Raw genomic sequence first — 16443 nt, 5'->3', positions numbered from 1 at the left:
CAGCTGATTGCTGTGAAAAATATTAAACGACGACGTCCAAAGTATAACCACAGCAATGACTATATGACAAAGTTAGCGTTCTGTCAGCTAAATGAATATAACCTGGCAAATATAAATGCACATTTATACATTGATTCAATAGATTTATAGCATTTTGAAAAAAAACTGGTCATGGATTTATTGCATTCTGTGGAAAAAATAATCAGTTTTTATAATAAATCTTTGAAAAGCAAGTTATGGATTTGAATTGTTTATGTTTTTATAACCTAAAGATGCTGTGTGAAAGTTTGTAACAGAAAATAGTGGTTTTCATCTTACTTGGTATAGAAAACACGTTTTTACCTAAATTAGTCAAAATGAATTTATTGCGTTTTGAAACCAAACTCTTCATATGATTCAGAATTATTTTCTTATATTTGTATTGAACGTACCATTGAAACAAAAATAAAAAAACAATTCTGTATAGTTTGTTGAGTACAAACATTAATGAAATGATTATGTTTAATAAAGACATATTTAAGAGATTTTATTCATGTTATCATATTTATATATCAAGCTTTGATGTTACAAGCACCAGGGTTGTTCGAGCCAACTACTTCTTTCCTTTACTTTGTGTTGGCTTTGGACTTGATTGCTTGAGTCGCTCTCTGTCGGTTTAAAGAACACGAGCGAGCGGGTCAACTACAAACAGCTCGTCTGTTTGCTAAGATGCCACGCAATCAACGCAATCCAAAATTTTGGATGAATGCGAAACACAAATACATCACTGCACTTAAAATAGAAATAGACATATGATATAGAAGCAATAAAGCGTGAGGATTCATTTAAAAGGCTATTACTGTAGTGTGGGTTAATTATTTGCGTGAGTAGATTACATACAAAGTCAATGCAAAGACGCAAACATAGGCGAATTTGCATGGGGCGATGTGAATGACACGTACGTGTTCTTATCGCCTCAATTGCGTAATCCGTACACTGAGAACGCACATGGCGCAAAGTTAAATCCCGCAAGTTATCTAGAACGAGGAACGTGATATGAATATGCAGTATGGTGTACACAACAAAGTGATGTTGCAGGCTACTGTACAGCAGTACTGTTAAGTTTAGGTATATTTATTTTAAATGGCCAACTTATGTATGTTTATATAAAAAATGACTAAAAGATGATTTTTGCATTTACGTGAAATCAAGAGAAATGCAATTAAAACCATTTTTTCTTAACATCTCATTGTCGCCTAAGCATAGATTAAAGGTGCAGTGTGTAAATTTTAGCGTCTTGTAGTGGTGAGGTTGAAAATTGCAACCAACGGCTCAGTCCACTGCTCACCCCTCACTTTTGAAACGCACAGAAAAGCTACGGTAGCCGTCACCGGAAAAACATGTCATCGATGGAAACAACTTAGTAAACAAAGTTTGTCCATTAAGGGCTTCTGTAGAAACATGGTGGCACAAAATGGCGACTTCCATGTAAGGGGACCCTCAGTGTATGTAAATAAAAACACATTTTTCTAAGGTAACAAACACATAACATTATACACCACTGATAATGTAGTTTTGCATATTATTTTGTATTTCTGTAAAGAGATCCTTCTAAAAATTACACACTGCACCTTTAAAGTAAAAACACTTTAATGTGGTAAGAACCAAACAGAAAACTGTGGTTTAAAAATCAAGATGTGTACTGAACACTAGATTAACTGTATTGTTGAATCCCTATTGAAGTTTAGAAAGATGACTGGTACAGGTTCCTGCGATGACATTTTCCTCTTTTAGTACATATAAATATTTAAAGTGGAGGACCCACAGTAAGTGTCCCCAAAATAAGCAATATATATTTAATAACTCACTTTAATTCCACCCCAGGAATGGTTTGACAGGAAGTCCACTGGTGAGGTCAATCCAGGTTGGACCGGATACCTTAAAAGGAAGTCCAGCTCACTAGGATTGATCTCTTTATTCATGAGCAAGACCTGAATGGAGATGAATACCGGAGAGACAAGGCATATGTTACAGTCTTTATGACTATTGCTTGTCATCCGTTAGACGTAATGAAATAACAGCTCACTTGGAAGGCAAGCTGGGCGGTGTAGGTGAGTTTGTCACACTCAAAGAGTCCACGGGTGGTGTACTGGAATACAGAGGATGTGATGTTGTCGATCAGATTTAGGACCCGTTGTTTCAAGGTCTCATCCGGGGCGGCTTTTAGTACGGCATTTTGAAACACGACGTTGAACGCCTGGACGTGAGTTGCACACAAAAGCAGAAAGGAGAAGAATGAAGCTGTTAGACAGATGGGTAGAAAACACCTAGAGAATTATAAATTGAGCAATTTAATACAGTTGTGTTTGTTTTCCTTCTCATTCTCTAATGAGACATTTTTCTAACAGGTTTCTGAGGAAGATTTCTCGGCATAAATCTGTACAACGGGGAAGAGGCAATTATTTTTTGATAGCTGTAGATTGTATCTTATCAGCACAATGATGGGAAAGCATGCACAGAAAGTAGACAAAATGGGTATACATTCATAATCTATTTCACATTATTGCCTGCAAAATTGTTTTTGACATTAACATTGAGAGCTTTCAACAGAATTCTGTTGTTGTGCCGAGTATAGAAATCCCTTTTGAAAAACATTTTAAACAAAGAAACAATTACATTCAACTTTGATTGGAATATCACACAACTATTTTGTCATGGCACTGTACGGTACATTAAACTGCAGGACACCATTTACTTATTTACTAGTTGTTAAAAACCTTTATACATTTTCTTTGTTTCGCTGAGCACACTGGAAGATATTTGTAATAAAGCAGGAAGGAGCACCGTTGAAATAAAAATACTACGGAAGTCAATGGTGCTTTGGTTGCAAAAGTTGCTCAAAATATCTTCAACAGAACAAAGAAATTTATAGACGGTTTCAGCAGTAACAACATAAACAAGCAGCTGTCGCGGTCCGCACGTAACTTCCGGTAAACTCCGCTAATAATAAATAACAACAAAGTCCTTAAAGGCGGAGTCCACGATGTTTGAAAGCCAATGTTGATATTTGAAATCACCTAAACAAACACGCCCCTACCCCAATAGAATCTGGACCTTGTGTTGATAGACCCGCCCCACACATACGCAACACCGGCAAGGATGTCGGTTAGTAGACACGCTCCTTACTGCTGATTGGCTATAACTGTGTTTTGGTAGTCGGCCCGTCTCCTTTTCCAAAACGTTTTTCAAACATCGTGGACTCCGCCTTTAAAACGTAGTTTATTTATATAACAAGCAAAAAACATAACACATAGATTACCTAGGAAACCAAAAAATGTGTTAATTTCAACAAGCCATTTGTTCAACAGATCAGTTTAGCAACTAGTCAGACCATTAAAAAAACGAAACCGGTAGTAAAGTTTGGATCCAGACGTGTATCACGTGCGTCCGATGAAACCGTCTATACAGGTTTGTACCAACTTGATAACATTTTCTATCCCCTTAATAGTGGTTTCAGTACAGTCAAGACCTGCACAATATAAGAGCGTGTTATATTAAAAACCGTAGCTCAGTGTGACTGAACACAGCTGTGTTAGCACGGGACCCAACACGGTGTAATAAAACCCCAGCTAAGCCAGGACAGAGAAAATACAATAAAGTAAGACTGTGGTACAAACTAAATCCTTGAGAACAGGGAAATAAAAAACAAGTTTTTAAAAGAACCGGTCTGCGGTTCAGGGTCAACGGTCGGGAGGTACCTTAAGAGAGAACTGGTACATGGGGTGGATTTTATTGAGGTCGTTCATGATAAAGTACAGAAGCGAGGCTCGGGCCGCTGCTGGGCGGTAGTGCTCTCTCGCATCATTGATCTCAGCCTCAGTCACCTTGGCTTCCTTCACCTGTATTGATGCAAACACACACATATAGTAGCCAAGCGGAGTACCATGCTTGTTATTATCCCAAAAAAGTGTTTTGGGAAAGTCAAACTGTACTGACAACTACCAAAACTAAAAATAAAATCATCATGGGGCGGTTTCCCGGACCAGGATTTGCTTAATTCAGGACTAGGCCTTAGTTTAATTAGGAAATATAACTAGTTTTAACAAACATGCCTTACTAAAAACATTACCTGTGTGCATTTTGAGGTAAAACAAAGGGCACTGATGTATTTTAAGATATGTAAGTGCAAGTTGTTTTCAGTTTGGAGTAGGGGTGTAACGGTACGTGTATTCGAACTGGACCGTTTCGGTTCAGGGCTTTCGGCACGGTGCACACGTGCACCGAAAGGCCGAATGCATTTTGTGTGTGCCTGTGCGGAACATAATACGTGCGTTTCCGCACGAACATCTTAAGTGGCGGAAGTCTCCGCGTTCAGCGCAAGTCTTCTGTCAAACATATAACATAATTCGGCCCGCAGAAAGATTTTTATTTACTTAGTTGTATATCCGTTTGATTATTGATGGAAACGTTTACGTGTCGTATCTAAAAGCACATGTTAAACGCGTGTCAATGCGCTGCTTTGTTCTTTCAAAAGTGTGTGAGAGGATGCGCGTCTTTCGTTGCTACGCAATCATCAGACGCGCTTTCTGTGACAGCGAGAATAAGGAATGCGTGATCAGATTTTTCATCTGCACATCACGTCAATCATATCATTGTGCCAATGCGATCAGCTGGTCGGGACAGAGAAGAGCTGTAACCCGGGCTTACTCAGCTGTTACTCAGCTGCGGAGGGGTTCGTTATTTTAAATCACAGCTTACATTGACGACACAAGCAAAGATTAGGAGAAACGTGCAAAAGATCAAAGATGGCTATGTATGCAGCTCACTAATCTCAAAATGAGTGTATAATAAGTATATCATCATGTTGCTTGCTATGCAGTTACACATAGAGCAGTAATATTATTTTTATACAGAGATGGTTCAACTGTGAGTTAAACAATCCAAAATAAATCAAAACAGAAAATTTTTGGTGGCAAAAATGTAGGCTAATAGTTCATAAATGTATTCTGGAATTGAATTTGTTAGTTCAAGGTTTTAGTAGAAAAAGTTTAAGAGAAGGTTAAGAAAAGAGTTACCTTCTGTTATAAAATAATTTAAAAAGAACTTTGCAGTAGTATTTTATTTATTATTTTTTTCATTTTATATATATTTTATATGTTATATTTTAATAAAAAGTGTTTAAAAAAGTGTAAACAATTGTAAAATAAAGTTTATAGTAATAAACAACCTGCAGTTTAATGTTTGCATTTTTCCCTTACTGTACCGAAAATGAACCGAACCGTGGCTTCAAAACCGGGGTTCGCACCGAACCGTGATTTTTGCGTACCGTTACACCCCTAGTTTGGAGAGCTCTTAAAAGTGTTTAAGTCTAGGACTAGACTAATCCCTGTCCGGGAAACCGCCCCCATATGTGCAAGTATTACAATAAGTAATTAAGTCAGATTTTACTCTGTTCACCTACCTTTAATATTACTTAACTATTTAAAATATTATGAACATTTTTATTAACTCTTTAAAATGCGACTTTCATATTTAAAGCAATTATAGCACACAATATATACGTAACATAGCACGCATTATAAGCCTTAAACCAATACCCCAGCCAAATATATTAAAATTAACTGATGATTTACTCACCCTCAAGCAATCCGACACATTTGTAGTTATTTTAGTAAATGTACTTGCTTTTCCAAGCTTATAATGGGAGAAAACAGGATCAGTGAACAGCTTCATACTTTGAACCCTAAAAAAGTGCCTCCATCCTTCACAGAAGTAATCCACATGGCTCCAATGGGTTAATAAAAGGTCTTTTGCGAGTAATCAATGCAATTTTGTAAAAAAAACTTTTCAAACTTTATAAACTATAATAACTACTGTAGCTTCCAGTACCACGCCATCTTGGACGTGATTCACAAGTCGTTGCACATTGTACCCATGGCAACGAGCGCTCACAACGTTAAAACTTTGTCCAAGATGCCGTTGTTACCGGAAGCTAGTTACTGTATTATAGTTTTTAAAGTTGAACTCTCAATTAGTCCTCGGGGTCTATTTGACCCCAATCGACATTTCATTGGTTAAAAAAAGTGGTTCCCTTCATCTCAGAGATATAAAATTTGTGATTTTTTCTAAACAATCTATATATAGACATACACAAAAAACAGGCTTGATTCGGTTGTTCTTAAGGTATGTAAAAAATTTTTTTTATTAATCTTGTCTTTGGGGTCAGCATTAATCTGAAAATGAAGAGTTTCGTTGCAAAACAAGATAAATCCATTTTTTTACATTTTTGTCAAAACATGTTTATTATTATGTAATCATGTTATTATTTTGTTTTATGATGCTACTTAGCTGTATTTTTTAAGTTATGAAGGTTTAAATCAAAACAAACCAACTGCAGTTGCATTGAAATTAATTGGAATGCACAACCAAAAAAACGAGATTTCTGAACAATTAAAAAAACTGTGGTTATCTCGTTTTGCAACGAAACTCTTCAAATATCCACACAGAAATATAGGCCTGCTACTTGTGCACAAATGCAATGTAAAAAACACACATGCTCACACAAACACATCGTATGACTGCCACAGAGAGCATTTTTATAGAATTTGGCAAATAAAATCAGCCACAAATGCAGAAAAAAAGATATAAATTCAAGCACATGTACACACACATGCACGCGCACATATACATATCTACTATTTGAAATAATATTTATTTTTAATGTCCTTTTTAATGTTTATATAAACATAAATTCACAAAATGTTTCACTAAAGTAGTGATGTGAGCAGTTGGCCATATCCAGTAAAATGAATGGCTTTCTATGGCCCTCTGCTGGTCTTTGCTCTAACCAGCAAAAGGTGGAATTCTACACCTAACACCTAGATCAATATCTAGAAACAATTTAAATAAAATTTAGATAATCATTTAAGTGATTTGTTTTTCTTTAAAAAAAATCTATACTTCACATGCAAAGCTAATGGTGTAGTTGATGCTTTTTGAGGTAAATGTGTACAAAAGTACCTCAAATCACTCAAAACACTTCTTTATTGTATAGATAAGTAAAAAAAAGAATATTTGTATTATTAAAAATGTACATCTTTCTTACAATCATGCTTTCAATTTTGGGGTCATATACCCTTAAAACGAATGTGTTAAATTAACACATCTTGTGTCTAGTTAAGGACAACACATCTAGTGTGTTGTCCTTAATTTAACACATCTCTGTCCTGGGTGTTTTCTATCCTAGGTGTGTTAATTTTAACATATTGTTTTGTGTTAAACTATTTAACACATTATGTGTTAACTTTAACACATTATTTGTGTCATTTTGTGTTGACTAAAATAAAAGGGACAACACAAGATGTATTAAAACAACACAAAGTGTGTTATTCCAAAAATAACACAGAGATGTGTTAAATTAAGGATAACACACTAGATGTGTTGTCCTTAACTAGACACAAGATGTGTTAATTTAACACATTTGTTTTAAGAGTGTATAGACCCCAAGGGCCAGTAGTGTAAACAGGAAACTAGGACCATTTGAGGGTTGAAATATGGATATTTTTCTTACAAAATTGATCGATTACCTGTAGAAGACCTTTATTAACCCATTGGACCTGTGTGGATTTCCTCTGTGAAGGATAAACACACTTTTTTGCGGTTTAAAGTGAGAAGTTGTTCCATGATCCGTGTTTTCTCCCATAATAAAGCTTGGAAAAGCAGAACATTTACTAAAATGACTCCAAATGTCTTCGTCTGAAAGATGATGGACATGTGTATCTCCCAATGCGTGAGGTTGAGTAAATCATGGGGTAATTTTGATATTTGGCTTAGGGATGTGCAGTTAGTAGCAGCCTTTCCCGTTAGTAAACAGTACTTTTCTTTCCATATATTTAACAGATGATGTTCAAGGTTCTGAAAAAAAAAAGAAATATCGCACCTTATCTTCAATATCTGCTGCTGTTCGTTTAGTTATCTCCAGGTTCTCCACCAACTCTATGTCTCCGAGGAAGTTTCCAGAGGCAGAGGACAAGCGTGAGAGAAGGTTATCCTCCAGTGTTTTCAAAGTGATTTTGAAGCCGTTCTGCTGCATTGTAAGGTTCGACTTCAAAGTAAAAAACAAACAAGTGTTTGGAATGATGGGCAAAGAAATGATGATTTAAAAAAACAAGACACACAGGGTAAAAGCTGTAGACAGGCCACAAACATAAAAGTGCATCTGAAAGGAACCAGGTCTCAATATATTCTGCATCTGCTAGCCGGAGACATGAAGGTAGTATTTGGGTGGATTACAGAGCTCCTTCTTGGCAAACACGTCAAACCACAACCACTGAAGTGTGATAGAACTGTCAAAGCGGATGGATCCATTTCCCACATTTATGAAAGCGAAACAAACACACACATTGGCATACATACACACATGCAAACCACACACAGCCACGGTAATGATCTGGAATATCAAAAGCAGTCAAACCACACTGACATGGTAAATCCCTATTTATATACCATAACAAGCGTGGCATATTGAACCGTCAAAGCGAAATGCATCCTTGATGAGGTCAATTTGTGAATACGAAAATGTGAGATCCCTAGAGAATTGCATGGTCGCCAAGAAAGCTACCAAGCAACACCTCTGACAGTGACCAATGGGGCTTTCAATGAGTGTTCTGCTCACAAAGAAGGACAACAAAGAAAAAGTCCACGCATTTGATTTAAAGATCTGGACCTTGTCGTGTAACCTCTCATCAGAAAACTGGTACAATAAACTGTCTAATCCTGATGGCTCAATCATCGATTAAATATTTACTAGCTTCTTGTGCATCTAATTAACCTGGACCCAACTAACCAGTAAAATGCAGAAGAGAGCGCAAATTCAGGCAAGAAAATACGCAACAAGACATCAATGTTGGTTAATTTTAGAAAGGCAGAATTTTGCTCATTAGCTGTGACTGATGCCCAACAATATCCATTTTTCATGGATCACAATGACAAAACCTTAGTTTATAGACTTGGTGTCTCAAAGTGCATCCAATGTGTGCTCATAAAAATGCACTTAAAACAATTACACTGGTGTTCTGGTAACACTGGTAACACAACCAATGAATCCTAAACAAACAAAAACATCTACAAAAAGAAGCAATTCCTGTGATGTGGTTGCATAACACCTTATTATAACAACAGAGCAAAGTCTAAATAAGAGCAAGCTGCTTGGCTGTGCATTACACTTTAAATATATAAAAACAGAGTCGTGTTTTTTGACGTTATGGCAGGTGCTTAGGGATTCTCAAGCTTTTCTTGCAACTTTCAATATTAATTAAGATGACGAGAGAGTTCTGTATCGCTATTTTTCTCCTCAGGATTTCAGATATGAAATGTTAATTAATCAAAGCTTCATTAAGTAACACTTTAGTTTTATGGCACAATTCCACTGAAGGGAAGCACATCTTGACACAACCGCATTTTCCTGCTATAACTTATTAAAACATGTTTTCACTTCGTAGTAATTTGTTCACAGATAGAATTCACAGGTTAAGCTCAGATAGACTGGAAATTAATTCAGCAAAAAAAAATTCCCCTTTAAAGGATTAGTCAATTTTCTTAAAAAAATCCAGATAATTTACTCACCACTCAGAGTAAATTAAACGAGACAAATCCTGGAATGTTTTCCTCAAAAAACATAATTTCTTCTCGACTGAACAAAGAAAGACATCAACATTTTGGATGACATTGTGGTGAGTAAATTATCTGGATTTTTTTTAAGAAAATGGACTAATCCTTTAAATGGGACATATCATGAAAATCTAATTTTTTCCTAATTTAAGTGTTATAATTGGTGCTTATATTAACCTAGAAAATGTGAAATGTTTTGGTAAACTATTCTCTGGAAACAAGTTAGCAAAGTAGATCATTGAAATTCGGTTCCCCTTGTGATTTCAAACAGAGTTTGTTATTACAATAAAACCGCCCCTTAATCTGCAACAATTCAACCCATCACTAGCTGCGTTTACATGGACATTTGTAATCCGTTTAAATCAGGGGTGTCAAACTCATTTTAGGCTGAGGGCCGGATGGTAAATAACGCCATGATGTGAGGGCCGGATTTTTTTTTAAACTTTAGTGTGCTGATAATTGTGTTAATATTAACTAAACAAACCAATTAATTCGTTTGTTCAGCAAGAAAACTAGAGAAACACACAGCTCTGTGAAAACTACATTTCATAAGGTCACACTCATACTGTACATATTATACACACAAATTTACATCTGTACAAAATCCACTGGCCTTAGGTTGAAAAGCCTTAATTTAACTTCTTTTGCATTATTTCTTAATGCCAAAATTATTTATAAATCATTCACTTTTCTTTGGAATACATTTGTAATGAGAACAGTCATTTAGAAAATGAAAATGCTAGATGGGGCAGTGGCCCAAACCAAAAAGGGCACTAAGGGGGTTGGTACTATTATTATGGTTTTAATAAAATATTATGATGTGTTATATTACTAGCATGTGATTATAATGGGAAATATAATAACAAGAATTAAAGTGTGACAATCTGCTAAATATTCAATATGATTTACCTGCTGGCTTGATGGAGCTTTGAATCCATGTTTGCAATGTTGAACTGCCTTTAGCAGCCTCTCTTTCCCTTCTCTGTCGTTATTTTGTGAAGGCATTGGTGTTTTTTGTATTTTTTGTCTACAAAGTGTGCCAACAACAGTAAATTTAGTGTTTATATTAACTTAGATCTGATCGGGAACATTAAATCGATTAGACATGTATTGTAACGTTAATAAGAATGTGGCTATTTTGTTGTTGTTTGCTTGCTAGCACTTGTTAGCACTTTTAAAACACCGACAGCAAATCATTACCGGAAGAAATACATAAACAAACTTCCAAATTACTAATTCTGTTGTTTAACAACTGATTTAATGTAATTAATCTACCTGTTAATGCAACGAACTTCGGAAACTGTCGTCTTCGCTCTCCAGGCAGAGAGTGGACACAGAGATGCTCGGAGCAGTCGGGAAAACACGAAGTGGATCACCGGAATAAGTGGATCTTTAGCGGAGCAGTAACAATACAACAGCAAGATTTTTGGGCACCGTATTTAGTCTATGTTCCGCGTTTTGCTGCTTTCCGCAAGTCTCTCATATTAAAAACGAACTAGACACACGCCTGAAAGGGTTTTTAAAATATGTATTTCATATTTAATAAATCATCATGCGGGCCGGATTGGACACCTTTGTGAGCCGTATGCGGCCCGCGGGCCGTATGTTTGACACCCCTGGTTTAAATGATCAATCTGAATAAAAATGCTCCATGTAAACACCTCAATCGGACTAAAAAGTGCCCGATTAAAAATCTAATCCGCTTGTTAGGGGTGGTTTATATCATTTGTAATCCGCTCCAAATGACATGTATACACTTGATCGGATGGATAACTGAAACTGGGATGCTCTGCGCATGTGCCATCTTTTCTTTTTTTAATGGCGGTTGGCAAGCGCACTGAAAGGTGCATTTCCGCCACCTACAGGACGGGAGTGTGGAGCATGTGCACACGTGCAATGACGTAGAATTGCCGTAATGACATGTGACGCAAATAACTTAATAACTGTTTTGCTGAAGGAAGTCACAAGAAGTGATTGTCTTGTTAATCTTGTTCCTATTATCCGTCCAATTCCCCATAAAGTGATACAAGACAGCGTTGTCCGGTCAGTCCATGATTTATTATCTGATCCACAAACGCGTGTGTTTGGACTCACTCGCGAACGGTCCCTGCAGCACCGCGTGAAGTAAAAACGCTTTTTGGGCACACGTGAATGGGTGTTTTTGCTGCTGCTTTATAATCAGTGAGGCACAAAGCAAATCTTGAAACAGCGTGAAACTATATTTGTGCAATGTGCGCATGTCAAATGATCAAATCTGATGTAAATCTTGTGTCATATAAACACGCACATCAATCCAATCACATTATTAAGTGTTCATGTAAACGCTAAGATAGGATTTACTAATCGGAAGGATTTTAATCCGATGGAGGCAAAATGTGTCCATGTAAACGTAGCTACTGTCATTTAGTGCAGAAAGAGAGAGAGAAAACAATTGACAGCCCAATTGAGTTTCAACAAAACACCAATATGGAGATCAGTGTTTGCATTTTAAAGGACACACATAAAAATGGCACATTTATCCTACAACGTGGCAATTTTTACATGTTATAATAAATTATCTATATGGTATTTTGAACAAAAACTTCAAATATGTACTCTGAGGACAACAAATATATATTTGACATCTTAAAGTCTTGTGAAATGTCCCCTTTAATGATCTACAAAATTAGAGTAGTTGACCCGAAAATGCAATTCTGGGTCTTATCAAAACCATGTGACCCTTCTGTGCTTTGAACAAAGGAAATACACTGCTGCATTTATTATTGTTCAGCTGGATTCGGGTCTGGGCTTTAGTAAAGACCAGGAAAGTTCTTCCACACCTGAACAAATCCTTTTTTTAACCTTGCTTTGTGCATAGGGACATTGTCATGTTAGAATAGAGAAGGGTCCTATACACAGAGGTACTTTAAAGTGCTTTACAAAGAGATGAGAAAACTATCTAATAAAAAAGCAATATGTAAAAATAAGAGACAGACAATAAAAGCAAAGATACATAAATATTTAAAGTAACAATTAAAGACGGGGTGCATCATTTTTGAAAAACACTTTGGAAAAGAGAGTCGGGGCGAGTACCAACACACAATTGTAGCCAATCAGCAGTACAGGGCGTGTATACTAAACAACATTGTTGCCTGGGTTGTGTATGTGTAGAAGACCAAGTGGGAGCATATACAAATTAAACAGAAGCGGGGCTAGAATAAAGCCATGTGGGACTCCACATGTCATGAATGACCACTCAAATGAATGGTTACCTATGTTTACATAATAACCTCTCCCTTTTAGGTATCATTTGAGGACCATCCCAGAGAGCCCTACCCAGTTTTCCATTCTATGTAAAAGTATGGTGTGATCTACAGTGTCAAAGGCAGCAATAAGATCTAGTAGCACCAGCACTGATATTTTACCAGAATCAGAGTTTAATCGAATATCATGTATTATCTTTATGAGCACTGTCTCTGTGATGCTGACAGAAGCCAGATTGAAAATTGTCCATATAGCCATTTGAGTCTAAGAATTTGTTCAGCTGATTGAAAACAACCTTGCCTATTAAAAGGAAGATTTGAGATTGGTCTGTAGTTGCTAAGTATGGTTTTGTCTATTAGAAGCACACAGTTCTCCAGAATATCATTAAACTATTAGCCGTCTGTATCATTAAGATTTGTAATTACAGAAATGACAAAAGTAGTCAAACTTGGCACAATATACTGTAGCATGTTCATGCTGCTCTTTGCCATACACTGAAAGTTAATGGTGACCAAAAACTGCCGATCTCCAAAAAAACAAGGAGGACAGCTAAAACTTGATATATTTTAATGTTTAAAAGACCTCAATGTTGACCTTAAGAATAAAAAATTCAGTTTGTCACATGAAGTCATCCTATCACATTAGGACAAGACAAGTGGTACAGACCATTAGTCATACATGAGCTTTATAGCCTGTGGTCACCATTCATTTCCACTCTATTGACAAGACCTATCTTGCCAAGATCAACATTATCATAAAATTATTTTTGTAGCATGAAGGAAAGATAATAAAAGTGGTTTCAAAGTAAAGTCAAACAAGTAAAACAGCAGAGGCTGTCCCAATGTACTGTGCAATTCAAAAAGCAATACTGTATATTATAACCGGAGGATAACAAACGGCAGAAAAACACATAAGGGTAAGTAAATAATGATAGAACTTTTATATTTGGGTGAGCCATTCCTTTAACCCTGCCATTAGCGAATGCCTTATTTTCCTGAGAGTAAATGCAAGTGAATTGGAAATCATAAAATTTTAATCAAAAACCAAATTAGGTACAACCCAGCGGCACAAGTATATCATTGACCATTCCTAAGCTCATTACTTACACTAATGTAAAACTGAAATATTATTCACAATAACAATCTCGCATCTCTGTTTCCAATAGTTACTCACTGGTCATTATTAACAGCGATCAGGGAAAATGTGAAAAGACTTCGCTAATTATATACATAAATGTGAAAAATCCAAACCCGCCATTAACCTTTCGTAAGTCGAGGTGAGAAAACAAAGTAGAACCCTGGGGATAACAAGTGCCACTTCCTTTATGATGAAATATGTGATTGTAAAACAGATGTGATTGCCCATCCTGTCTGTCACAGTATGATAAATAATTATCTTTGAGTTCAGCCAATCTAGACCTCGAAAACTGATGAATCCAATTAAACTGAAAAACACCTCTCGAACAGACTCCAATTAGCTGTCGTCTACTTAACTGTCCCTGCAATTAAGTGTAGAGAGAACGATCTGATATCAAAGAGATTGTCCCTTCCTTTAATGAAAGCCAGGCTGTGATGTTCCTTAGAGAGCGTTTGAAGAAAGACAACATATTGGTCCATCAATCTAACTGAGAGATGTGAATGAATCTTTGCTAATACCTTGAGCTCCTCCAGGTCGGGTCTCTCCATGCTGACCACGGCCGCCAGGAGTTGATCTTCCAGTCCGTCCCGTGTCACGGTGAAGTTGACCAGTGTGCATTGAGCCTGAAGCTCGGGTTGGTAGTGAGGGTTTGCCAGCTTGGTGTGAAGGATCAGGCGAAAACTGGGGTTGTACTCGCACTCCTTGTCACCAATCTTTATATAGCTATTGTGGATGAAAGAAATACTTCACACTGATGGAACCCAAATTGTGGTTCTCATACAGATAGGGCCTGTCACAATTATGAAATTTGGCTGGCGGTTAATTGTCTAATAAATTGTAAACATGATCCTACTAAGGTTGATACTGGACCACATGTCTGTATTGGCTTCAAAAAAAATCTATTCCTTACAAATTCTTAAGTATAGCATCCTTCACTTCCCTAAATTTGGAATTTCTGTTTTGGAAATGTATGTTTTACCTGCCAGTTCATACTGCTTATCAAGGTTTTGCAGCATTTCTTAAAATGTTTTTTTCACTGTATTGAATGGCTATGGCTTTACAATGTTGTTTATACATGCGCTGCAGCTCCCCCTTGTGTTTTTAAAGAGATGTGCAATCATTGCGGTGATCTGAAATCATCACGACGAGGTCAAACAATCGCAATGAGAGGATTATTTAATCATTGTGACAGCCCTACATACAGATCACAGTGACATTAAAGTAATTTATATGACTCAAGAAGCCTTTGATTTTTTTATGTGTGTTCTTTTAGTGTTATTTTATTCTGTGGTTCAGAAGAATAGTATACATTTCTGCATAAAATGCCTTCATCCTCACCGTCCTTTCTTTATTGTTTCCCGGCCAAGAAGTGGACTGAGAACCGGATCAACGTTCTCTTCTAAATTTTCTATAAGGACGACTTCACCGACAGACAATGCCCTCTCAATGGAGTCCAAATATCTACAATGAACATACAACACGATCAAATATACAAATGTTAAATGAACAAACAGCCAAAAAAAGTTTAGTTTTGACCTCAGGTAGCAGCACCTACCCTCTCTGTCCGATCCTGATTATCCGAAGGTTATCCCCATATTTATTTTTGATCCATTTTATTCCCTGCAGCTGCGGATCCACCATTAATGGCCATCGCTCACAGCTGGTGAGTATGGTGGCGTTCTCTGTAGACATTCGGTCTGCTGGCAGCCCTTCGTTCTGCCAGGTTGCGATATCTGCATCATCCGTCAGCATAGTCAAGGGGTCCAGACCTGGAGTTACTGGTATCGGCACCTGTGAGGGAATATGGAAGGTTTGGTCAAAAACTTTAAATCTACTGGCCTACAATATTTATGTCTTGATCATCCAAAGTAAATTTTATTAATCTCAAATTTATTGTATATATTTAAATGTAAAAATAAACTTGAATTCCTTTGCAACACAAACAGGTTTCTGTAAATAGACCTTAAGCTGGCTGAGGTAAGGCATCCAGGTCTTGTCCATCAGCTCAAGGCGATACCGTTTGGTGAAATATCCCAGATAAGAAACAAATGCTGTAATGAGGAGCACATCTCCACACAGAGTCCTCTCCTGAAGCTTGAAGTTATTGACCGCCACAGCCCAGCGAACATTCTCAGATGCAAGACCTCCAACCTAAGAACAGAATCAGAAAAATGTAAACATAAAGAATATAATGCACTGAATACAAAAATAGCTTAATCCTAACTTATCATCATACGCACAGAGCTGATGAAAATAGTTTACACAGTTTAGTTCAAAATGTTACCATGATATTCAAAATGAAATAAATGGCAAAATGTAAACTTCAAAATCCAGGCGACTTCATTTAAACATGTCAAAAATGTTCTCTTTTATTTTTGTTAAATTCATCTGACTGCAGTTTGCCTACACTGTGTT

At 36.7% G+C, this 16443-nt stretch overlaps 1 protein-coding gene across 3 annotated transcripts in view; it reads right to left on the bottom strand.

The window, feature by feature from the left end:
• dnah9 (dynein, axonemal, heavy chain 9) overlaps positions 1-16443 on the bottom strand; it is a 260170-nt gene that overhangs the window by 44651 nt on the left and 199076 nt on the right. For all 3 annotated transcript variants that reach the window (XM_073866631.1, XM_073866632.1, XM_073866634.1), the window contains exons 52-59: positions 15991-16179; positions 15584-15819; positions 15367-15489; positions 14547-14751; positions 7919-8083; positions 3738-3878; positions 2066-2236; positions 1848-1970 (exon numbers count right to left, since the gene is read on the bottom strand). In XM_073866631.1, coding sequence (XP_073722732.1) covers positions 1848-1970; positions 2066-2236; positions 3738-3878; positions 7919-8083; positions 14547-14751; positions 15367-15489; positions 15584-15819; positions 15991-16179 — 1353 coding nt within the window. The remainder of the gene's footprint in view (positions 1-1847; positions 1971-2065; positions 2237-3737; positions 3879-7918; positions 8084-14546; positions 14752-15366; positions 15490-15583; positions 15820-15990; positions 16180-16443) is intronic.

This window comes from Misgurnus anguillicaudatus, chromosome 4, assembly GCF_027580225.2.
Source record: "Misgurnus anguillicaudatus chromosome 4, ASM2758022v2, whole genome shotgun sequence".
NCBI classification, from domain to species: Eukaryota; Metazoa; Chordata; class Actinopteri; order Cypriniformes; family Cobitidae; genus Misgurnus; species Misgurnus anguillicaudatus.
The sequence above is the reverse complement of the archived record's forward strand: the minus strand, read 5'-3'. Positions and strand labels throughout refer to the sequence as shown.